Source organism: Oncorhynchus mykiss, chromosome 24, assembly GCF_057628025.1.
Source record: "Oncorhynchus mykiss isolate SJ-2025 chromosome 24, ASM5762802v1, whole genome shotgun sequence".
NCBI lineage: Eukaryota > Metazoa > Chordata > Actinopteri > Salmoniformes > Salmonidae > Oncorhynchus > Oncorhynchus mykiss.
The window spans coordinates 18,460,524-18,485,503 of NC_143045.1; the positions used below are offsets into that span (position 1 = coordinate 18,460,524).

The 24,980-nt window shown below is 39.6% G+C and overlaps 3 protein-coding genes across 3 annotated transcripts; all 3 read right to left on the reverse strand.

The window, feature by feature from the left end:
* Positions 1-6,136: 6,136 nt before the first annotated feature.
* On the reverse strand, positions 6,137-6,757 carry LOC118943999 (odorant receptor 131-2-like). Its single transcript, XM_036961081.2, has one exon. It carries the CDS (start codon positions 6,755-6,757, stop codon positions 6,137-6,139), a length of 621 nt encoding a protein of 206 aa, XP_036816976.2.
* Positions 6,758-12,901: 6,144 nt separating this feature from the next.
* On the reverse strand, positions 12,902-13,522 carry LOC118944000 (odorant receptor 131-2-like). Its single transcript, XM_036961082.2, has one exon. The coding sequence runs from the start codon at positions 13,520-13,522 to the stop codon at positions 12,902-12,904; it is 621 nt and encodes a 206-aa protein (XP_036816977.2).
* A 7,961-nt stretch (positions 13,523-21,483) lies between these two features.
* Positions 21,484-22,808, reverse strand: LOC118944108 (uncharacterized). The gene is made up of 4 exons (XM_036962086.2): positions 22,390-22,808; positions 22,185-22,305; positions 22,008-22,081; positions 21,484-21,856 (listed from the first exon to the last, which is right to left on the reverse strand). The coding sequence occupies exons 1-4, from the start codon at positions 22,501-22,503 to the stop codon at positions 21,815-21,817; spliced, it is 351 nt and encodes a 116-aa protein (XP_036817981.1). The 5' UTR covers positions 22,504-22,808; the 3' UTR covers positions 21,484-21,814.
* Positions 22,809-24,980: the final 2,172 nt, after the last annotated feature.

A 24,980-nucleotide genomic window follows, 5' to 3' on the forward strand; every position in this document is an offset into this window, starting at 1 on the left:
GGCTGTCAGTGTCAGCGGCGTGACAAAGGTCAACTCACAAAGCAACACACAGAAGAAAACACACACAGCAGCTGGCATGGTGACACTAAAGTAAGTCAGGAGGAGCAAGTTATTAGTCATGATTAGGTACAGACAGTCAACTAGCAGTGTGTGAGCAAAGAAAATATAACGTGTGTTTGAGAGAAAGGTGTCCTTTTTGAAGAAGGTGAAGATGAGCAGGCAGATGATGTAAATGAAGATTGCATTCATCACCTGGACTATTATGATCATGTCATTAACTTGTTGCAGAGAGGAGCTGCTACCACCATCTGCAGCTGTTGTATTGTTGTCAGCCATAATCACACAATGAAATAGCCAATAACAAGAAGTTATGTACAGTAATTGCATTTCATAAACATGTCACAAAGGATGACATTTAAACATGAAATCATGTTAACTTTCGAGCAATAGATAACATATTTAAATATATTTAAAAGCTTAGATGAAATTAAAAAAGCAGAAGCACATTTCCAATATAATACTTTGTTTCTTCTTGGTTGTAGGATATAGATTTAAATATGGCAGGTTGTCTTAGAAAGGAATCATGCCATTGAAGCAGCACAGTACAAACAGGTATTCTCTCAGTCTCCTCTTGAATCCCCAGGCAAAGATCTACTGACAGAGTGCTCTGGATGAAGCCTTTATAGAACATTTTATTTATGGAGGATTTCTCAAAGGAATGTTGTCATGAACCTTGAGATACACCTCATTCCTATATTTAGACCAACCATATAATTACTGTAATGCACAGTAATCTCATAGGATTATAACATTTCAACATGTTTTCAGGATATATGACTATGTGTGGCATTCACGAGGAGTAACACACAGATTACAGTAAACATTTTTCATCAAATGTAGTGATATTTCTGACTGAGATGTGTAAATAGGCCTACATGTGAGTGTTAGCAGTGTTTGTTGTGTAGCAGTACAAGTGGCAGCATCATATCACCCAGCCTACCACTGCTGGCTTGCTTCTGAAGCTAAGCAGTGTTGGTCCTGGTCAGTCCCTGGATGGGAGCCCAGATGCTGCTGGAAGTGGTGTTGGAGGGCACTCTTTCCTCTAGTCTAAAAAATATCCAAATTCCCCAGGGCAGTGATTGGGGTCACTGCTCTGTGTAGGGTGCTGTCTTTCGGATGGGAAGTTAAACGGGTGTCCTGACTCTCTGAGGTCATTAAAGATCCCATGACACTTATCGTAAGAGTAGTGCTGTTAACCCTGGTGTCCTGGCTAAATTCCCAATCTGGTCACCTAATAATCCCCATCCTCTCCTCTGTAACTATTCCCCAGGTCATTTGCTGTAAATGAGAATGTGTTCTCAGTCAACTTACCTGGTAAAATAATGGATACATTTTTTAAAAAGTGCAGTTGTACTGTAGATACTATTGATGTGTGAGTTTACTCATAACCTGCAGTCATATCTGTGGGTTTAGGGTCATGAAATATTGTGCGGATGAAGGGCAGGTGGGAGGCTGGCTGGTTGAATAAAGTGAAAACAATGCATTAAAAATCCATAAATGTATATTTCTTCTGCAATTCATTACTATAGGCTACATTGAGGATTTTCTTTCATTATTTTAATCTGGTGTTAGTGCGTAGCCTAAGCCTAAACTTTAGGCCATAACTGTAGGTAAGCTGTGCTTGCCAAATACATGCCAATTGTTAAATGCTTTTGGGAACTTGGACAGAAAGTTCATGTCGATCCACTGAGGCAAAAAGGACAATGTCATAGTTTAATTCAAAAAGAGAAAAGCTGCGAAATGGAGGGTTGAAAATAAATAGCAGGGAGGGCCAGAACAGTAGCCTAATGTTTGTGAAATATTTGGTGAAAGGCTCAAATTTGTATGTTGTGTTTCTGCTGTAGTCTTGTATTCCTTTGCTCAACTATAATATATTGTGACAATGAACATTATACTGGTTTTCAAAAGCCAGAGATAATGGTTAAACATGTAGGCTGGAAGGAGAGTCATCTTGTTTGTGTTTGAGATATTTTCTAATTTGCTAAATTAAATTGAAATGCCCTTTTGGTCTTATTCTTGTAATAATTTCTCAATAGTTTGATCTACACACATCGTAGACATCAAACTATTAATAAATGATGTGACTACACTCAACAATAATAATAAGAAACTGTATTATGAATAAATATAGATGGAAAAAAATGTTTTGTGCCTTAAAGGTAATTATGGGCAGAAAGACAAACCCAACTCAACTATTCATCACAAAACCATTTGTTGTTGCCAATTATTTTAATGATTTCTTCTTCTGTCATATCTATTTATTTATTTATTTTTACCCCATTTTTCTCCAATTTAGTGATATCCAATTGCGATCCAATTACAATCTTGTCTCATCGCCATAGTCTCCTCCAAGCTCATCACCAAGCTTGAGACCCTGGGACTGAACATCTCCCTCTGCAACTGGATCCTGGACTTCCTGACGAGCTGACGTGATGAGAGTAAGCAACATCACCTCTGCCAGCTGACCCTGAACACTGGGGCCCCACAGTGGTGTGTGCTTAGTCCCCTCCTGTACGCACGACTCCAACATCATCATCAAGTTTGCTGACGACAGGTCAGTGGTAGGCCTGATCACCGGCGATGATGATACAGCCTACAGGGGGGAGGTCAGTGACCTGGCAGTATGGTGCCAGGACAACAATCTCTACCTGAACATTAGTAAGACCAAGGAGCTGATGGTGTCCCGTCACCCACCACCCGCCAACCCCTCTTTTACGCTACTGCTACTCTCTGTTCATCATATATACATAGCCACTTTAACCACATCTACATGTACATACTACCTCAATCAGCCTGACTAACCGGTGTCTGTATGTAGCCTCGCTACTTTTATTGCCTCGCTACTGTATATAGCCTAGCTACTGTTTTTCACTGTCTTTTTACTGTTGTTTTTATTTCTTTACTTAACTATTGTTCACCTAATACCTCTTTTGCACTATTGGGTTAGAGCCTGAAAGGAAGCATTTCACTGTACGGTTGTATTATACCTGTTGTATTCGGCACAAGTGACAAATAAACTTTGATTTGATTTGGACTACAGGAAACGGGCGAGCATGCCCCCATCTAAATCGATGGGGCTGTAGTGGAGCTGGTCGAGAGATTCAAGTTCCTCTGTGTCCAAATCACTAAGGACTTAAAATGGTCCACACACACACAGTCGTGAAGAAGGGGAAAAAGAGCCTATTCCCCCTCAGGAGGTTGAAAATATTTGGCATGGGCCCTCAAATCCTCAAAAAGGTCTGCAGCTCCACAATTGAGATCGTCTTTACTGGCTGCATCACTGCTTGGTATGGCTTGTTATGGTAACTGCACCACCCTCGATCACATGGCGCCATATAGGGTGGTGCGAACAGCACAGTACATAACTTTGGCCGAGCTCCCTGCCATCCAGGACCCCTATATCAGGCGGTGTGAAAGGTAGGCCTGGAAAATTGTAGCTAAAATTGTACCTAACAAATAGCTAACAAAATGGCTACACTGACTATCTGTACTGACTCTTTTATTTTATTTTTATTTTTGCACTGACTCTATGCACACTTACAGAACTCTACACACTCACTCACTCACTCACTCACACATACACACTTAATTTGCTCACACATATATAACTCGCACACACATTTATACTGACTCTACACACACACATACTCAAATACAATCATCATATATGCTGCTGCTACTCTATTTATCATGTATCCTGATGCCTAGTCACCTTAACCCTATACAGTACCTTCGAAAAGTATTCAGACCCCTTGACTTTAAAAGAAACTCCTCAGCAATCTAGGCACACTACCCCATAATGTCAAAGAGAAACAAGTTTTTTAGAAAAACAGAAGTACCTTATTTACATAAGTATTCAGATCCTTTGCTATGAGACTCAAAATTGAGCAGGTTGCAGCCCAAAGAAATGCTTCACAGAGTTCAAGTAACAGACACATCTCAACATCAACTGTTCAGAGGAGACTAAGTAATTTCAGGCCTTCATGGTCGAATTGCAGCAAAGAAACCACTACTAAAGGACACCAATAAGAAGGAGAGACTTGCTGGGGCCAAGAAACATGAGCAAAGGACATTAGACCGGTGGAAATCTGTCCTTTGGTCTGATGAGTCCAAATGTGATATTTTTGGTTCCAACCTCTGTGTCTTTGTGAGACGCAGAGTGGGTGAACGGATGATCTCCGCATGTGTGGTTCCCACCATGAAGCATGGAGGAGGAGGTGTTATGGTGTGGGAGTGCTTTGCTGGTGACACTGTCTGTGATGTATTTAGAATTCAAGAGTACACTTAACCAGCATGACTACCACAGTATTCTGCAGCGATACGCCATCCCTTCTGGTTTGCGCTTAGTGGGAATATCATTTGTATGAACCAACACATCTCCAGGCTGTGTAAGGGCTATTTGAACAAGAAGGAGAGTGATGGAGTGCTGCCACAATCACCCAACCTTAACCCAATTGAGATGGTTTGGGATGAGAGTGAAGGAAAAGCAGACAAATGCTCATTATATGTGGGAAATCCTTCAAGACCGTTGGAAAAGCATTCCAGGTGAAGCTTGTTGAGAAAATGCCAAGAGTGTGCAAAGCTATCATCAAGGCAAAGGGTGGCTATATGAAAATCTCAAATATAAAATATATTTTGATTTGTTTAAGACTTTTTTTGTTACTACATCATTCCATATGTGTTTTTTCATAGTTTTGGTGTCTTCACTATTATTCTACATTGTAGAAAATAGTACAAATAAATAAAAAACCCTTGAGTGAGTAGCTGTGTCCAAACTTTTGACTGGTACTGTATGTAAATGTGATTTCAGTTTATTTCATTTTTTTATCTGCAAAAATGTCTGCAATGTGTGTAGATTGATGAAAAAATCATTTTAATCAATTTTAGAATACGGCTGTAACCTAACAAAATGTGAAAAAAGTCTAGGGGTCTGAATACTTTCCAAATGCACTGTACATATCTACCCTTACTCCTCCAGTATACTTGAACATTCTAAATATGGTATTGGCACCGCTCTGGAACTGATGCTGTATATAGCTTACTAGCTTTCTCATGTTCCTCTTAATGTCTATTTCTCATGTGTTGTTGTTCTACTTTCCTTTATTTATAGTAATATATATTGATATTGATGACTGCATTGTCGGGAAAAGAGCTCGCAAGAAAGGCATTTCACTGTACTTGTGCATGGGACAATACAACTTGAAACTTTGGGACTCATTAAAACACAGATGCATGCTCTCGTCCCTTTCATGCAGAATGTATTGTAGGATAAGTGTGATTTATGGTTAATGAGGAAAGTGCAAACTATAGATATTCTCAGTAGGCTTTAAAAGTATAGGCTATTCCAACTTGCTGTTATATTTCTTGCTGTGAAGCCTACTCCACTTCTGAATGGATTCATATGACAGCCTTTTGGGAATGTTATTTGGAGAACACACGACGGCCTATGACATAACTCTCAGGAACTAATGTAGTTTGATGGGAATTGGGAAGACGACCCGGTGAGTAATAGATGCCCAAGAGTTTGTCACAATAACTGTTGAGTGAATTTCAGAATCAGCAGAGTTGAGTATCAGCTCATACTTTGTTACTGTAATTTTTCAAATCTGTCTCTATATCTCCTCTTTGCAGGTTTTCACAGGTCTGTTTAGATGCATTTACTGGCACACAACAGTCAAAGTTCATGTCATTGATACAGTTACTGTACATTTCCTGGAGCTAATCACAACTGTAACTCACTGCAAATGCCACTTATTACAGAATAACATTTTTTGAAACTTTGCTTGGGAGGTGGAAGGAATGTTTTATTTCTCTCAATCAGGTCATCTTTGAAATTACACACATAGTTAATGTTGTTTGAGACGTTTACATTTTTTTGAATTAGAAGACGCTGCAATGCACATACTATAATTAGCTTAAACACATATGTAACATAGCCAGCCGTTCATTAAAATATACCTTAAGATTAACACAATATATCATTGTCTGTGGTCTTTGAAAACCAAAGTGCTTTTCAATACCACAAAATCATGTGATAAATAATAACAAACCAATGGCCTTGCCTGTTAAGCAAGTGTTATGTTTTCATATGACCAGTAATTATTGGGGAAATGTTCTTATTCACCCCAAAAAATACATAATATTTAATTGCAAGGAAAAACTTTTCATCCCTTAGGCCATAGACAAGTGGACAAAGACATCGCGGGGCCAGAATAAAAACAATGTAATCAAAGAATCTCACATTATTGTACAATTTCAAATTAATTGGCAGGATGGCAGCCTCAATGAACGGGCACCACAGCTGGATCAGACACAGGAACAACTGGATAGCGTGGAGAATCACCGTTTTACGACATTTAGATAAAGATTTCTTATTTTCCGAAGCTTCTTTGGCCACTGCAATTATTCTAACATAGGTTAACACAATGGTGATGGACATGACCAGAAAGTAGAACTGACCTATAACTGATCTAAGGTGTCTCTGCCACTTGTGTGCAATAAACATCTCTGCTGAACACAGCTTATACTGCGTGTAGAAGCCCAGAGGGACTGAGGCAAAGAAGATGGAGACAATTATGATGGGCTGTATGGCACTGATGCTGTGGATGAGTAGGATGCAGTGAATGGCTCTGCGTACAGTGGAGAGCTCTCCATGGCGCAGGGGCATGCAGATGGCCACATATCGCTCCAGGCTCATGGCTGTCAGTGTCAGCGGCGTGACAAAGGTCAACTCACAAAGCAACACACAGAAGAAAACACACACAGCAGCTGGCATGGTGACACTAAAGTAAGTCAGGAGGAGCAAGTTATTAGTCATGATTAGGTACAGACAGTCAACCAGCAGTGTGTGAGCAAAGAAAATATAACGTGTGTTTGAGAGAAAGGTGTCCTTTTTGAAGAAGGTGAAGATGAGCAGGCAGATGATGTAAATGAAGATTGCATTCATCACCTGGACTATTATGATCCTGTCATTAACTTGTTGAAGAGAGGAGCTGCTACCACCATCTGCAGCTGTTGTATTGTTGTCAGCCATAATCACACAATGAAATAGCCAATAACAAGAAGTTATGTACAGTAATTGCATTTCATAAACATGTCACAAAGGATGACATTTAAACATGAAATCATGTTAACTTTCGAGCAATAGATAACATATTTAAATATATTTAAAAGCTTAGATGAAATTAAAAAAGCAGAAGCACATTTCCAATATAATGCTTTGTTTCTTCTTGGTTGTAGGATATAGATTTAAATATGGCAGGTTGCCTTAGAAAGGAATCATGCCATTGAAGCAGCACAGTACAAACAGGTATTCTCTCAGTCTCCTCTTGAATCCCCAGGCAAAGATCTACTGACAGAGTGCTCTGGATGAAGCCTTCATAGAACATTTTATTTATGGAGGATTTCTCAAAGGAATGTTGTCATGAACCTTGAGATACACCTCATTCCTATATTTAGACCAACCATATAATTACTGTAATGCACAGTAATCTCATAGGATTATAACATTTCAACATGTTTTCAGGATATATGCCTATGTGTGGCATTCACGAGGAGTAACACACAGATTACAGTAAACATTTTTCATCAAATGTAGTGATATTTCTGACTGAGATGTGTAAATAGGCCTACATGTGAGTGTTAGCAGTGTTTGTTGTGTAGCAGTACAAGTGGCAGCATCATATCACCCAGCCTACCACTGCTGGCTTGCTTCTGAAGCTAAGCAGTGTTGGTCCTGGTCAGTCCCTGGATGGGAGCCCAGATGCTGCTGGAAGTGGTGTTGGAGGGCACTCTTTCCTCTAGTCTAAAAAATATCCCAAATCCCCAGGGCAGTGATTGGGGTCACTGCTCTGTGTAGGGTGCTGTCTTTCGGATGGGATGTTAAACGGGTGTCCTGACTCTCTGAGGTCATTAAAGATCCCATGACACTTATCGTAAGAGTAGGGCTGTTAACCCTGGTGTCCTGGCTAAATTCCCAATCTGGTCACCTAATAATCCCCCTCCTCTCCTCTGTAACTATTCCCCAGGTCATTTGCTGTAAATGAGAATGTGTTCTCAGTCAACTTACCTGGTAAAATAATGGATACATTTTTTAAAAAGTGCAGTTGTACTGTAGATACTATTGATGTGTGAGTTTACTCATAACCTGCAGTCATATCTGTGGGTTTAGGGTCATGAAATATTGTGTGGATGAAGGGCAGGTGGGAGGCTGGCTGGTTGAATAAAGTGAAAACAATGCATTAAAAATCCATAAATGTATATTTCTTCTGCAATTCATTACTATAGGCTACATTGAGGATTTTCTTTCATTATTTTAATCTGGTGTTAGTGCGTAGCCTAAGCCTAAACTTTAGGCCATAACTGTAGGTAGGCTATGCTTGCCAAATACATGCCAATTGTTAAATGCTTTTGGGAACTTGGACAGAAAGTTCATGTCGATCCACTGAGGCAAAAAGGACAATGTCATAGTTTAATTCAAAAAGAGAAAAGCTGCGAAATGGAGGGTTGAAAATAAATAGCAGGGAGGGCCAGAACAGTAGCCTAATGTTTGTGAAATATTTGGTGAAAGGCTGAAATTTGTAGGTTGTGTTTCTGCTGTAGTCTTGTATTCCTTTGCTCAACTAAAATATATTGTGACAATGAACATTATACTGGTTTTCAAAAGCCAGAGATAATGGTTAAACATGTAGGCTGGAAGGAGAGTCATCTTGTTTGTGTTTGAGATATTTTCTAATTTGCTAAATTAAATTGAAATGCCCTTTTGGTCTTATTCTTGTAATAATTTCTCAATAGTTTGATCTACACACATCGTAGACATCAAACTATTAATAAATGATGTGACTACACTCAACAATAATAATAAGAAACTGTATTATGAATAAATATAGATGGAAAAAAATGTTTTGTGCCTTAAAGGTAATTATGGGCAGAAAGACAAACCCAACTCAACTATTCATCACAAAACCATTTGTTGTTGCCAATTATTTTAATGATTTCTTCTTCTGTCATATCTATTTATTTATTTATTGTTACCCCATTTTTCTCCAATTTAGTGATATCCAATTGCGATCCAATTACAATCTTGTCTCATCGCCATAGTCTCCTCCAAGCTCATCACCAAGCTTGAGACCCTGGGACTGAACATCTCCCTCTGCAACTGGATCCTGGACTTCCTGACGAGCTGACGTGATGAGAGTAAGCAACATCACCTCTGCCAGCTGACCCTGAACACTGGGGCCCCACAGTGGTGTGTGCTTAGTCCCCTCCTGTACGCACGACTCCAACATCATCATCAAGTTTGCTGACGACAGGTCAGTGGTAGGCCTGATCACCGGCGATGATGATACAGCCTACAGGGGGGAGGTCAGTGACCTGGCAGTATGGTGCCAGGACAACAATCTCTACCTGAACATTAGTAAGACCAAGGAGCTGATGGTGTCCCGTCACCCACCACCCGCCAACCCCTCTTTTACGCTACTGCTACTCTCTGTTCATCATATATACATAGCCACTTTAACCACATCTACATGTACATACTACCTCAATCAGCCTGACTAACCGGTGTCTGTATGTAGCCTCGCTACTTTTATTGCCTCGCTACTGTATATAGCCTAGCTACTGTTTTTCACTGTCTTTTTACTGTTGTTTTTATTTCTTTACTTAACTATTGTTCACCTAATACCTCTTTTGCACTATTGGGTTAGAGCCTGAAAGGAAGCATTTCACTGTACGGTTGTATTATACCTGTTGTATTCGGCACAAGTGACAAATAAACTTTGATTTGATTTGGACTACAGGAAACGGGCGAGCATGCCCCCATCTAAATCGATGGGGCTGTAGTGGAGCTGGTCGAGAGATTCAAGTTCCTCTGTGTCCAAATCACTAAGGACTTAAAATGGTCCACACACACACAGTCGTGAAGAAGGGGAAAAAGAGCCTATTCCCCCTCAGGAGGTTGAAAATATTTGGCATGGGCCCTCAAATCCTCAAAAAGGTCTGCAGCTCCACAATTGAGATCGTCTTTACTGGCTGCATCACTGCTTGGTATGGCTTGTTATGGTAACTGCACCACCCTCGATCACATGGCGCCATATAGGGTGGTGCGAACAGCACAGTACATAACTTTGGCCGAGCTCCCTGCCATCCAGGACCCCTATATCAGGCGGTGTGAAAGGTAGGCCTGGAAAATTGTAGCTAAAATTGTACCTAACAAATAGCTAACAAAATGGCTACACTGACTATCTGTACTGACTCTTTTATTTTATTTTTATTTTTGCACTGACTCTATGCACACTTACAGAACTCTACACACTCACTCACTCACTCACTCACTCACTCACTCACACATACACACTTAATTTGCTCACACATATATAACTCACACACACATTTATACTGACTCTACACACACACATACTCAAATACAATCATCATATATGCTGCTGCTACTCTATTTATCATGTATCCTGATGCCTAGTCACCTTAACCCTATACAGTACCTTCGAAAAGTATTCAGACCCCTTGACTTTAAAATAAATTCCTCAGCAATCTACGCACACTACCCCATAATGTCAAAGAGAAACAAGTTTTTTAGAAAAACAGAAGTACCTTATTTACATAAGTATTCAGATCCTTTGCTATGAGACTCAAAATTGAGCAGGTTGCAGCCCAAAGAAATGCTTCACAGAGTTCAAGTAACAGACACATCTCAACCTCAACTGTTCAGAGGAGACTGTGTAATTTCAGGCCTTCATGGTCGAATTGCAGCAAAGAAACCACTACTAAAGGACACCAATAAGAAGGAGAGACTTGCTGGGGCCAAGAAACATGAGCAAAGGACATTAGACCGGTGGAAATCTGTCCTTTGGTCTGATGAGTCCAAATGTGATATTTTTGGTTCCAACCTCTGTGTCTTTGTGAGACGCAGAGTGGGTGAACGGATGATCTCCGCATGTGTGGTTCCCACCATGAAGCATGGAGGAGGAGGTGTTATGGTGTGGGAGTGCTTTGCTGGTGACACTGTCTGTGATGTATTTAGAATTCAAGAGTACACTTAACCAGCATGACTACCACAGTATTCTGCAGCGATACGCCATCCCTTCTGGTTTGCGCTTAGTGGGAATATCATTTGTATGAACCAACACATCTCCAGGCTGTGTAAGGGCTATTTGAACAAGAAGGAGAGTGATGGAGTGCTGCCACAATCACCCAACCTTAACCCAATTGAGATGGTTTGGGATGAGAGTGAAGGAAAAGCAGACAAATGCTCATTATATGTGGGAAATCCTTCAAGACCGTTGGAAAAGCATTCCAGGTGAAGCTTGTTGAGAAAATGCCAAGAGTGTGCAAAGCTATCATCAAGGCAAAGGGTGGCTATATGAAAATCTCAAATATAAAATATATTTTGATTTGTTTAAGACTTTTTACTACATCATTCCATATGTGTTTTTTCATAGTTTTGATGTCTTCACTATTATTCTACATTGTAGAAAATAGTACAAATAAATAAAAAACCCTTGAGTGAGTAGCTGTGTCCAAACTTTTGACTGGTACTGTATGTAAATGTGATTTCAGTTTATTTCATTTTTTTATCTGCAAAAATGTCTGTAATGTGTGTAGATTGATGAAAAAATCATTTTAATCAATTTTAGAATACGGCTGTAACCTAACAAAATGTGAAAAAAAGTCTAGGGGTCTGAATACTTTCCAAATGCACTGTACATATCTACCCTTACTACTCCAGTATACTTGAACATTCTAAATATGGTATTGGCACCGCTCTGGAACTGATGCTGTATATAGCTTACTAGCTTTCTCATGTTCCTCTTAATGTCTATTTCTCATGTGTTGTTGTTCTACTTTCCTTTATTTATAGTAATATATATTGATATTGGTGACTGCATTGTCGGGAAAAGAGCTCGCAAGAAAGGCATTTCACTGTACTTGTGCATGGGACAATACAACTTGAAACTTTGGGACTCATTAAAACACAGATGCATGCTCTCGTCCCTTTCATGCAGAATGTATTGTAGGATAAGTGTGATTTATGGTTAATGAGGAAAGTGCAAACTATAGATATTCTCAGTAGGCTTTAAAAGTATAGGCTATTCCAACTTGCTGTTATATTTCTTGCTGTGAAGCCTACTCCACTTCTGAATGGATTCATATGACAGCCTTTTGGGAATTTTATTTGGAGAACACACGACGGCCTATGACATCATTCTCAGGAACTAATGTAGTTTGATGGGAATTGGGAAGACGACCCAGTGAGTAATAGATGCCCAAGAGTTTGTCACAATAACTGTTGAGTGAATTTCAGAATCAGCAGAGTTGAGTATCAGCTCATACTTTGTTACTGTAATTTTTCAAATCTGTCTCTATATCTCCTCTTTGCAGGTTTTCACAGGTCTGTTTAGATGCATTTACTGGCACACAACAGTCAAAGTTCATGTCATTGATACAGTTACTGTACATTTCCTGGAGCTAATCACAACTGTAACTCACTGCAAATGCCACTTATTACAGAATAACATTTTTTGAAACTTTGCTTGGGAGGTGGAAGGAATGTTTTATTTCTCTCAATCAGGTCATCTTTGAAATTACACACATAGTTAATGTTGTTTGAGACGTTTACATTTTTTTGAATTAGAAGACGCTGCAATGCACATACTATAATTAGCTTAAACACATATGTAACATAGCCAGCCGTTCATTAAAATATACCTTAAGATTAACACAATATATCATTGTCTGTGGTCTTTGAAAACCAAAGTGCTTTTCAATACCACAAAATCATGTGATAAATAATAACAAACCAATGGCCTTGCCTGTTAAGCAAGTGTTATGTTTTCATATGACCAGTAATTATTGGGGAAATGTTCTTATTCACCCCAAAAAATACATAATATTTAATTGCAAGGAAAAACTTTTCATCCCTTAGGCCATAGACAAGTGGACAAAGACATCGCGGGGCCAGAATAAAAACAATGTAATCAAAGAATCTCACATTATTGTACAATTTCAAATTAATTGGCAGGATGGCAGCCTCAATGAACGGGCACCACAGCTGGATCAGACACAGGAACAACTGGATAGCGTGGAGAATCACCGTTTTACGACATTTAGATAAAGATTTCTTATTTTCCGAAGCTTCTTTGGCCACTGCAATTATTCTAACATAGGTTAACACAATGGTGATGGACATGACCAGAAAGTAGAACTGACCTATAACTGATCTAAGGTGTCTCTGCCACTTGTGTGCAATAAACATCTCTGCTGAACACAGCTTATACTGCGTGTAGAAGCCCAGAGGGACTGAGGCAAAGAAGATGGAGACAATTATGATGGGCTGTATGGCACTGATGCTGTGGATGAGTAGGATGCAGTGAATGGCTCTGCGTACAGTGGAGAGCTCTCCATGGCGCAGGGGCATGCAGATGGCCACATATCGCTCCAGGCTCATGGCTGTCAGTGTCAGCGGCGTGACAAAGGTCAACTCACAAAGCAACACACAGAAGAAAACACACACAGCAGCTGGCATGGTGACACTAAAGTAAGTCAGGAGGAGCAAGTTATTAGTCATGATTAGGTACAGACAGTCAACCAGCAGTGTGTGAGCAAAGAAAATATAACGTGTGTTTGAGAGAAAGGTGTCCTTTTTGAAGAAGGTGAAGATGAGCAGGCAGATGATGTAAATGAAGATTGCATTCATCACCTGGACTATTATGATCCTGTCATTAACTTGTTGAAGAGAGGAGCTGCTACCACCATCTGCAGCTGTTGTATTGTTGTCAGCCATAATCACACAATGAAATAGCCAATAACAAGAAGTTATGTACAGTAATTGCATTTCATAAACATGTCACAAAGGATGACATTTAAACATGAAATCATGTTAACTTTCGAGCAATAGATAACATATTTAAATATATTTAAAAGCTTAGATGAAATTAAAAAAGCAGAAGCACATTTCCAATATAATGCTTTGTTTCTTCTTGGTTGTAGGATATAGATTTAAATATGGCAGGTTGCCTTAGAAAGGAATCATGCCATTGAAGCAGCACAGTACAAACAGGTATTCTCTCAGTCTCCTCTTGAATCCCCAGGCAAAGATCTACTGACAGAGTGCTCTGGATGAAGCCTTCATAGAACATTTTATTTATGGAGGATTTCTCAAAGGAATGTTGTCATGAACCTTGAGATACACCTCATTCCTATATTTAGACCAACCATATAATTACTGTAATGCACAGTAATCTCATAGGATTATAACATTTCAACATGTTTTCAGGATATATGCCTATGTGTGGCATTCACGAGGAGTAACACACAGATTACAGTAAACATTTTTCATCAAATGTAGTGATATTTCTGACTGAGATGTGTAAATAGGCCTACATGTGAGTGTTAGCAGTGTTTGTTGTGTAGCAGTACAAGTGGCAGCATCATATCACCCAGCCTACCACTGCTGGCTTGCTTCTGAAGCTAAGCAGTGTTGGTCCTGGTCAGTCCCTGGATGGGAGCCCAGATGCTGCTGGAAGTGGTGTTGGAGGGCACTCTTTCCTCTAGTCTAAAAAATATCCCAAATCCCCAGGGCAGTGATTGGGGTCACTGCTCTGTGTAGGGTGCTGTCTTTCGGATGGGATGTTAAACGGGTGTCCTGACTCTCTGAGGTCATTAAAGATCCCATGACACTTATCGTAAGAGTAGGGCTGTTAACCCTGGTGTCCTGGCTAAATTCCCAATCTGGTCACCTAATAATCCCCATCCTCTCCTCTGTAACTATTCCCCAGGTCATTTGCTGTAAATGAGAATGTGTTCTCAGTCAACTTACCTGGTAAAATAATGATACATTTTTTAAAAAGTGCAGTTGTACTGTAGATACTATTGATGTGTGAGTTTACTCATAACCTGCAGTCATATCTGTGGGTTTAGGGTCATGAAATATTGTGCGGATGAAGGGCAGGTGGGAGGCTGGCTGGTTGAATAAAGTGAAAACAATGCATTAAAAATCCATAAATGTATATTTCTTCTGCAATTCATTACTATAGGCTACATTGAGGATTTTCTTTCATTATTTTAATCTGGTGTTAGTGCGTAGCCTAAGCCTAAACTTTAGGCCATAACTGTAGGTAGGCAAATCTTGCCAAATACACGCCAATTGTTAAATGCTTTTGGGAACTTGGACAGAAAGTTCATGTCGATCCACTGAGGCAAAAAGGACAATGTCATAGTTTAATTCAAAAAGAGAAAAGCTGCGAAATGGAGGGTTGAAAATAAATAGCAGGGAGGGCCAGAACAGTAGCCTAATGTTTGTGAAATATTTGGTGAAATGGTAATAGAGCATGATAGCAGTGCTGTGGCTATGTTATGTGTACATTTGGAGAAATATATATATATTTTTCAGCATCTTGAAAGTGCACAGTTAGCGACGTCTGTAAAGGTGCTCTCTTTATTAGCATCATAAAATCAAATAGTATTTCAACTACATAAAATATGCATCCAAGCCATACTGAAATCTTATCAGAAACATGTTGGGTCATTTTAACAGGTTTCAATTTTCTTAAATCCATGCTGATGTCATTTGAAATTATTGAATTTTCCCCTCCACCCCTAGATGTCTTCGGTGCATGAGAGAAGCAGAGATGAAAGAGAACTTTACCGACGTCAACTAGATTAAAGCAATAATTCTAGCGAATTATGATATTATTCTGATGAGCAATAGTTTATTTAATATTTTAGGGCAACAGGTAATGACAGAAGAGAAGCTGCATTTGTCTAATTATAGAGAGAGAGGAAGAGGCAAAGCGAGAGGTCTTACTACGCCCAAAATCTGTCAAAGAAAATAATACGTTCACAAAATGACGAATTGTTGTATGTTGTATGACAGTGTCGAAATTAGGCGTGAAAACCCCAGCAGCGTTGCAGTTCTTTACACAAACCAGTCCGCCTGGCATCTACAGTTGAAGTCGGAAGTTTACATACAATTAGGTTGGAGTCATTAATCCTCATTTTTCAACCACTCCACAAATTTCTTGTTAACAAACTATAGTTTTGGCAGTCGGTTAGGACATCTACTTTGTGCATGACACAAGTACTTTTTCCAAAAATTGTTTACAGACAGATCATTTCACTTATAATTCACTCTATCACAATTCCAGTGGGTCAGAAGTTTACATACACTAAGTTGACTGTGCCTTTAAACAGCTTGGAAAAATACAGAAAATTATGTCATGGATTTAGAAGCTTCTGATAGGCTGATTGACATCATTTGAGTCAATTGGAGGTGTACCTGTGGATGTATTTCAAGGCCTACCTTCAAACCCAGTGCCTCTTTCCTTGGCATCATGGGAAAATCTAAAGAAATCAGCCAAAACCTCAGAAAAAGTCTGGTTCATCCTTGAGAGCAATTTCCAAATGCCTAAATGTACCACATTAATCTGTACAAACAATAGTACGCAAGTATAAACACCATGGGACCAAGTCTCCTAGAGATGAACGTACTTTGGTGCGAAAAGTGGAAATCAATCCCAGAACAACAGCAAAGGACCCTGTGAAGATGCTGGAGGAAACGATACAAAAGTATTTATATCCACAGTAAAACAAGTCCTATATCGACATAACCTGAAAGGCCGCTCAGCAAGGAAGAACCCACCGCTCCAAAACCGCCATAAAAAAAGACAGACTACGTTTTGCAGGAAAAATGTTTGGGTCATTTGGCAAAGGTGTATGTAAACTTCTGACTTCCATTGTAGATGGGTCCGACCACCATTAATCAAATAAGATCTGTCTTGTAAATTAGGGTTATTTTAGATGGGTCATTGTCCTGTTGAAAAACAAATGATAGTCCCATTAAGCCCAAACCAGATGGGATGACGTGTCGCTGCAGAATGCGGTGGTAGCCCTGCTGGTTAAGTGTACCTTGAATTCTGAATAAATCACAGACAGTGTCACCAGCAAAACACCCCCACACCATAACACCTCCTCCCCCTTGCTTTACGGTGGGAAATACACATGCTGAGATCATCTGTTCACCTACTGTGCATCTCACAAAGACACAGCGGTTGGAACCAAAAATCTCCAATTTGGACTAAAGACCAAAGGACAAATCTCCACTGGTCTAGTGTCCATTGATCGATTGGCTCAAACGCATTAAGGAAAGAAATTCCACAAATTAACTTTTAACAAGGCACACCTGTTAATTGAAATGCATTCCAGGTGACTACCTCATGAACCTGGTTGAGAGAATGCCAAGAGTGTGCAAAGCTGTCATCATGGCAAAGGGTGGCCATTTGAAGAATCTCAAATATAAAATATATTTTCATTTGTTTAAGACTTTTTTGGTTACTACATGATTCCATATGTGTTATTTCATAGTTTTGATGTCTTCACTATTATTCTACAATGTAGGATGTAAAGAAAACCCCTTGAATGAGTAGGTGTTCTAAAAGATTTGACCGGATGTGTAGCTTTGACCATGGGTTGATTAGTTGTTTTGGTCTTTGGCTGCTTTAACACAATGTCTGTACCATGCTGCTCTGGGACCAGGTTTGGTGACAACTACTATGCACATGTTGTTGATTATCATTTCTAATACACAGCTAGATGGCTTCCCATCCATCTTCCCATCAGCCAGCAGGGAAGACTACCGGCAAAACAACGTCTGACCAAAACATAGCCTGCTGTACCTGACTGTTAGTAGCCAAAAGGCAGACATCATACTGTGACTGACCAAATCATAGCCAAAACATATCCTCTCTGGGCCTGACTTTTGTTATCTTCACTGTTGATATGTTTTTCTCCATGCTGGTCCCTCATAATGAGAATGGTGATGAAATACTTGCTAGAACTCCTTTGTGGGGTAATTAGCTTTTTTTGAAAGTCATTAAAAATTAACATTAATTATTCATCATTCTGCAGTGCTTTATGATCATTGTTTGTTTTGAAAAGCAACAACAACCCGTTGCTGTACAGGGAGAGCCGGGGCTCAGTATTTTCTCTCTAATATCAGGTTTAATTAGGTGAAAGTTAGAGAGAGATCTGAGTTGTCCTAATGAGCCCCTCAGCCCCTAACCAGCTGGTGGTGATGATGCTCAATGGGCACACGTCTGATGCTCCTTCTCAGACAATACGTCTCAATGATAGACTGTATATCTCTATAAAAAAAAATTCAACAACTACTAGGCCGCTACTGTACGTCCCATAATATGACCTCATACCATAGAGGTCAAGTTGCATTGCTCTTTTATGTGCCGCCCATGTATGGCAAGCAAAATTACGTTGAAAAAACATCTTCTCCAGATGAAGTTAGGTTCATTTTAGGTTCTGAATTAAAAGGTGAAAAGATCTATTTTCCGAATGTTTAAAATAGGTATTTTTGGACATTGAAAATACATATTTTCCAGATGTTTCAAATAAATAGTTTCAGAACGTTGAAATTAGGTTAATGTTCAGTTCTGAATGAAAGTTGAAAATACGTATTTTCCCGACGTTGAAAATACATATTCTCCGGACATTGAAATCCGGCTCATTTTCAGGTCTGAATGAAAGTTGAAAAGACGTCATTTACAGACATTGAAAATACAAAATGTTTTGGTCATGTAATGCGTCTGTGTGTAGCTGGTGAGATGAGTTAGGCGCAGGACAGCAGATATGAGTAATGAAAGCAATTTTACTCAATAATATAACAATACACGTCGTAATAAATACAAGGCCACAAATGCGGACCGCATTACAATAAACAATTACTCAAACTGACAAACATGGGGGAACAGAGGGTTAAATAATGAACAAGTAATTGGGGAACTGAAACCAGGTGTGTAAGACAAAGACAACACAAATGGAAAATGAAAAGTGGATCGGCGATGGCTAGAAGGCCGGTGACTCCCGCAGCAACGAAGGGTCCAAGACGTCCTCCACCCAGAATGTCTCCTCCGGACCGTACCCCTCCCACTCCACGAGGTACTGAAGACACCTTGAGTCCAGGATGGCTCGAACAGCATACGCCGGGGCCCCCTCGGTGTCCAGAAGGGGTGGAGGAACCTCCCGCACCTCAGACTCCTGGAGTGGACCAGCCACCACCGGCCTGAAGAGAGACACATGGAACAAGGGATTAATATGGTAATCTGGGGGAAGCTGTAACCTGTAGCATACCTCGTTCAGTCTCCTCAGGACTTTGAATGGCCCCACAAACCGCGGACCCAGCTTCCGGCAGGGCAGGCGGAGGCAGGTTTCGAGTCGAGATGTTGAGTGCCCTTGTCTATAAGCATGCTGAAAGTCTGTTGTTAATGTGTTAACAGAGAAATAGCATTGTATTTGGTCAAACACCATTTTTTCCAACAGTTTGCTAAGAGCTGGCAGCAAGCTGATAGGTCTGCTGTAAAGGCTGCTTTACCATTCTTGGGTAGCGGAATGACTTTGGCTATCACTTTCTCTAGGCTCAAATGAAAGATATGACAGGGGCCTCCCGAATGGCACAGCGGTCTAAGGCACAGTGCTTGAGGCATCACTACAGACCCAGGTTCGATCCCAGGCTGTGTCGTGACTGCGAGTCCCATAGGGAGGCTCGTACGGTTTGGCCAGCGGAGCTTTACTTGGCTCATAGCACTCTAGGGACTCCTTATGGCGAGTGGGGTGCCTGCAGGCTGACCTCGGTTGCAGGCTGACCCACACATTGGTGCAGTTGGCTTCCGGGTTAAGAGGGCAGGTGTTAAGAAGCGCGGTTTGGGTTTCGTGATCAGGTGGCAGCGTGGTAGGCACAGCTTGTCCCATGAATGAATCACAAAAATTGAGGATTACCTGACAACTACCTGACAACTACGAAAAACAAACATTCTGGATAATATAGAGAATCTGGAACTGTTTATTGATCAGCATTTTGATATGCTCGAAAAAGAAACAAGAGAATACCTTTCCTCGAGTTCTGGAGCGAAACGGGAGGGAAGCCTCCGTCTAAGATATCAAATTTAACATTGTAGGGGGACGTTTTTATAACTTTGTGTCCAGAAGATAGAGCATTGCTTACAAGCATGAGCGAGCAATTTAAAAAACTAGATCTATTTCCTGGGCTACTGGGGGAGGTTGAGGCCTTAAAAACAGGAATGGATTACAGTAATAAAATGGAAGAAATATGAGCGGAAAAGAATATATTGAAAACTACCGTGGACTCCCTAAAAGACACTACAGAGAGGCTACGGTATGATAATAAAACAATGAAACCCGAATGACTTGATCTAAAGTGCAGAAGTATGAAAAATAATATTGTTATAATGGGAATAAAGGAGGATGAAAATGAAAACTATCAGTCAACTAAGGAAAAAGTCAAGGTGTTGATGAAACGTAATCTCAAGATGACAGACACACAGGACCGAGGTAAAGACAGTTTCAAGTAGGATATTTGACAGATATTCGCGCTTTGAAACCTCAACAGCTTTCAAACCACTTGAGCAACAGACTCCAAATAAGTGTCATGATGTTGGAAAAATTGCACACAACATTGCACAGGTCTTATTTTCACGATTTGGACATTAATTCACTTTCCAAAGCTAATAAACATGTGGAAATGTGAGCATTTTGTATTCCTAGTTGAATTAGTTAGTACAAACTTTTTTTACGTTCAAATTTCAATAGCTCTTTGGTCATGTGACCTACTTGACTCAAACAAGAATGTACACTCAGTGGGCCTACACGTTACACACCCTTTAGTTTGTCCATTTTCATCTCACATGTTTTTACATTCATTTTTCAAACTTTCAAATTTTAATAGCTCCTTTGTCATCGACTTCCCTTCCCTTCGGCAGGGTAGCCTAGTGGTTAGAGCGTTGGACTAGTAACCGGAAGGTTGTGAGTTCAAACCCCCGAGCTGACAAGGTACAAATCTGTCGTTCTGCCCCTGAACAGGCAGTTAACCCACTGTTCCCAGGCCGTCATTGAAAATAAGAATTTGTTCTTAACTGACTTGCCTGGTTAAATAAAGGTAAAAAAAAAAAAAAAAAAAAAAAAAAAAATATTGCACACACTCTTGTTTGTGTACTGTAAAATCACGCGATATAACGTACATTTTTCATAGGTTTCAATTTCAATAGCTCCTTGGTCATGTCAATTACACACCTAAGAAGCGTGCTGTGGATATACACCCATATTGCATAACCTCTAGTCATGTATCTTCTATATTGTTGTACATTAATGTTAGTTTGACAATTAGGGGGTTCAGTCCAGTGTTGTGTTTACCCTTTTCTTTAATATTTATCTTTAATAATTGGTAGTTCTAAGTACTTATTTTCCCTGTTTTTTTATTTTTCTACAGTATTTAACAATAGGAGAGAGACAGATATCTCCTTTCATCGTTAATATCAACCATAAAGGAAAATGACAAAGTACTAGAGTCATGCTAATAATTGTCCAAAGCAGGGATGGAGAGTGAGCTAGTGAGGTAGGCTGCAGTGGGTTTGCTGTTCAGTACATACAGTATACTGAACATGTAACCACAGTATTGGTGGCCAGTAAATCAATGAATAAAAATGTAATATTGACAAATGAAACAGAAATTGTAGACCTTTAATTTTTACCAACATGTCAACAGACACTTTACTTCAAATAAGTACGAAATATTTCACAGTGTTAACTTTCTCTTTATTCCTGGTTGATGTACATTTCAGAGCCACTTCAGTGTGGATGGGGTATAGCATACATTTTCAACAACACAGACTGCACTTCCAGTTTGTGTTTACTCTGTTGAACTATTTTATCTTCCTTCCTAGGCACAGCACATGGAACCACCGCATGCAAAACATTCAACCTAAAACAAAACAAAGCGGAACACTTTATAAATAATATCAAATATCAATGCAGCATGACGAATCAGCCATCCATTGTGTTATATCATAAATTGTCTTGCATGCCGTCACTGTTGTCAAAAGATTATAAACATGTTAAATAAAGTTACTAACCCAGTCAGTCTTTGGGCCACATCCAGGTTCTTTATCAGTGGCACACATGAAGCAGTTGTTGGCTTTGTTGAACTCTGAAATCATAGGCATGAACTGAACATATGGCTGTCCCACAAAACTACATAAAAATAAAGAATTTACATGTACATTTACTTTGAATTAAATGTCATTACATACCAGACATTTTTAGTATATCCTCAGCCATTTCTTTTCGCAGTTGCTCCATGTGTTTTTGTGAAGGTTCCTTATCAATTTGGGAGTGGATGTTGGGGAAGTTCTGTGCAACTTCCTTGGCCATCTACACCAAAAAATAAAATAGAGTTTTTGACCTAATTGTCACATAACAGCTAACCATTCATTATTGAAAATATAACTATCAAACCTGCATTACAAAGACCCCGCAGCTGAAGGTGTCCTGCTGCATGTTGTGAGTTATTTCCCCTCTTCTACACTTCCTGTCCACCCAGTCGTCTTTTCCATGGCAGGATCTTCTCATTTTGAAGTATTCTCTTCTTTATGTAAACATAATGGAATTCTGATTAGTTATAGGCAAGTGAATACCCAGGCCAAAACTGTATGCTGTTTTCCTTATCACTATAATCTAGTAATTTCCTTTATGCCCCATTCTACACACAGCCTAAATTCTAGGCACTGAACCATTTACAGGACAATAATAAAAGTAGCATATAGGATCCAACCCTATCACAGAGTGAATAAATGTAGAGCGTTTATAGACTTTAAGAAAAAAATATTAAGTGACAGTTTCATCAGTACGTGCTTAAAGAAAGTCATATCACAAAGATCACAGATGACAGTGCCCAGCAAATCTATGACATTAGAGAATGTATTTAGCTATGATTTTCCCACTCAGAATCCAGAATGGATATGACAATGTGACCAGCACAGGATGTAATACACCCTTACAACAATCTACTTTTTTATCTTCTTGACTTCTTATCTGGTAAACTGCTACTGTTTGTCAAGAAAAGAGCCCCAATTAGGGGTTAGTGTACTCTAGTAAAAAAAGGCTGGTTTAGATGAAAAACTATTGCCCTGTGTCCTCATTCATAGGGGCATGAGAGACTAGTCAGTGGTAGAATTGAGTTGGCACCTTATTGGCCCAAACACCCACAGACCCAAGGTTGAGGTTACTCATGGACAGGAATTAGTTTTTTTTTTTTTTTTTTTTTGCATTGATGCACTATCCAAGAATAGGATCCAAAGTGTTAGGAAATACTTCTTCCCATAAATACAAAGGAGGATGTCTCTCCTCGTACGCTGACACTTTAGTCAGACTGCCAGACTAGTTATTGCAAGGCTTAAAAACATTTTTTTTAAACCCATGTAAAATGAAGGCCTGCACAACTCTCTCTCCCTCCACCTTTATTCCACAGATCTGATTCAGAGTTTCTGTGGCCTTTTTTAAATACGTCCCATGTTTTTTCGACTGACGAAAACTAACTAATGAGACATTTTATTTTTTATAAAGATGTTTTCTCATCTGGCAATGTCGTTAAAATCACGTTAGTATCACAATCTAGCTGACAATAGTTTTGGATATATTTGCCAGTGGGCAAATTAACTGTGGTGCATGTCTACTGTCAAGCCTTAAATACCATGGACTAAAATAAGCAATAAAAGATGTGAAAAAGCTTATTTGTCAATAGGTAGGTAAAGGTGCAGCAGGGTTAAAAGACCAGAACCAGGTTATTCTGCCATGTTAGCCCCTGCTATCTAGTTCTAGTTGCTTATTACAATATATTAAATTACAAAAACAGATCATCACATTACGAAAAATCCACCATGCACAAGAGCCCATATTTGTAAGAAATTACCATTAATACTTTTTCATTTTCAACCAAAAATGTAATGGGACAGTAAATTAATTATAATGTTGTCTTTGCGATAAGGGCTGTGAAAGGCAGACTGGACTCTTGAGGCAAAGAGATGGGGGACAAATGCAAATTAAACAAACTTGTAAAAGTATGCTTTAGACTAACAACAACCAGCTTAGTGACAAAATGACAACTAATGTTGTCCTGACTCTCTGAGGTCATTAAAAGATCCCATGGCACTTATCGTAAGAGTAGGGGTGTTAACCCCGGTGTCCTGGCTAAATTCCCAATCTGGCCCTCACCATCACGGTCACCTAATAATCCCCAGTTTACAATTGGTTTATTCATCCCCCTCCTCTCCCCTGTAACTATATAGAACTATAACTACAAATGAGAACGTGTTCCCAGTCAACTTACCTGGTAAAATAACGGATTAAAAAAATATATATATCACAGTACCATGCAGCTGTATGCCAATGACAAAGGACAGTTACACTATTTCCAAACAAATGTGGACAAAAACATGACAATAACTATTACAAACAACAGCAAGTATTGCATGGAGTGCATCAGGATGACCAGTGTACAAGCAAACATAACTTTATGTACTATTTTAGAGGCCACCCTCAGGCAAATGAGTCCGGTACATCTAGACCAGAACCAGGTTATTCTCCAGTGCTGTGACCCTCATCAAAAGAAAAGTCCTGAAACAGTGATGACTCTACTGTCAGTACAACAGCATCCTCCTCTAGTGGTCATGTCCCACAGCTGACTTAACATTTACCATTGCACTGAGCTGTAGGATTTCTTTATCAACAAACAGCTGACTTAACATTTACCATTGCACTGAGCTGTAGGATTTCTTCATCAACAAACAGCTGACTTAACATTTACCATTGCACTGAGCTGTAGGATTTCTTCATCAACATACCGCTGGGAAAGTGTTTTTCAGCTCCCAACAAGATTTTTATGCTGCAAAGTCTAAATAAACAGAACTAGTTAGTAGTATATGTTTATGTGCCAGGGAAAACAAGGCTTTGACTTGAAATGACTTACCAGAGTCACACAAAAAGCTTAGTCTTTGATATTTCAGCATAGTAAGGACAAAAAACGTTTTTAGACCTACACGCTACAAGCT

Coding starts and splice junctions, on each gene's coding strand:
- LOC118943999 (XM_036961081.2), bottom strand. CDS start 6,757: ATGAGCCTGGAGCGATATGTGGCCATCTGCATGCCCCTGCGCCATGGA.
- LOC118944108 (XM_036962086.2), bottom strand. CDS start 22,503: ATGAGAAGATCCTGCCATGGAAAAGACGACTGGGTGGACAGGAAGTGT. Junction 22,306..22,389: donor GCGGGGTCTTTGTAATGCAG/GTTTGATAGTTA, acceptor TTTTTGGTGTAG/ATGGCCAAGGAAGTTGCACA. Junction 22,082..22,184: donor GGATATACTAAAAATGTCTG/GTATGTAATGAC, acceptor CTATGATTTCAG/AGTTCAACAAAGCCAACAAC.
- LOC118944000 (XM_036961082.2), bottom strand. CDS start 13,522: ATGAGCCTGGAGCGATATGTGGCCATCTGCATGCCCCTGCGCCATGGA.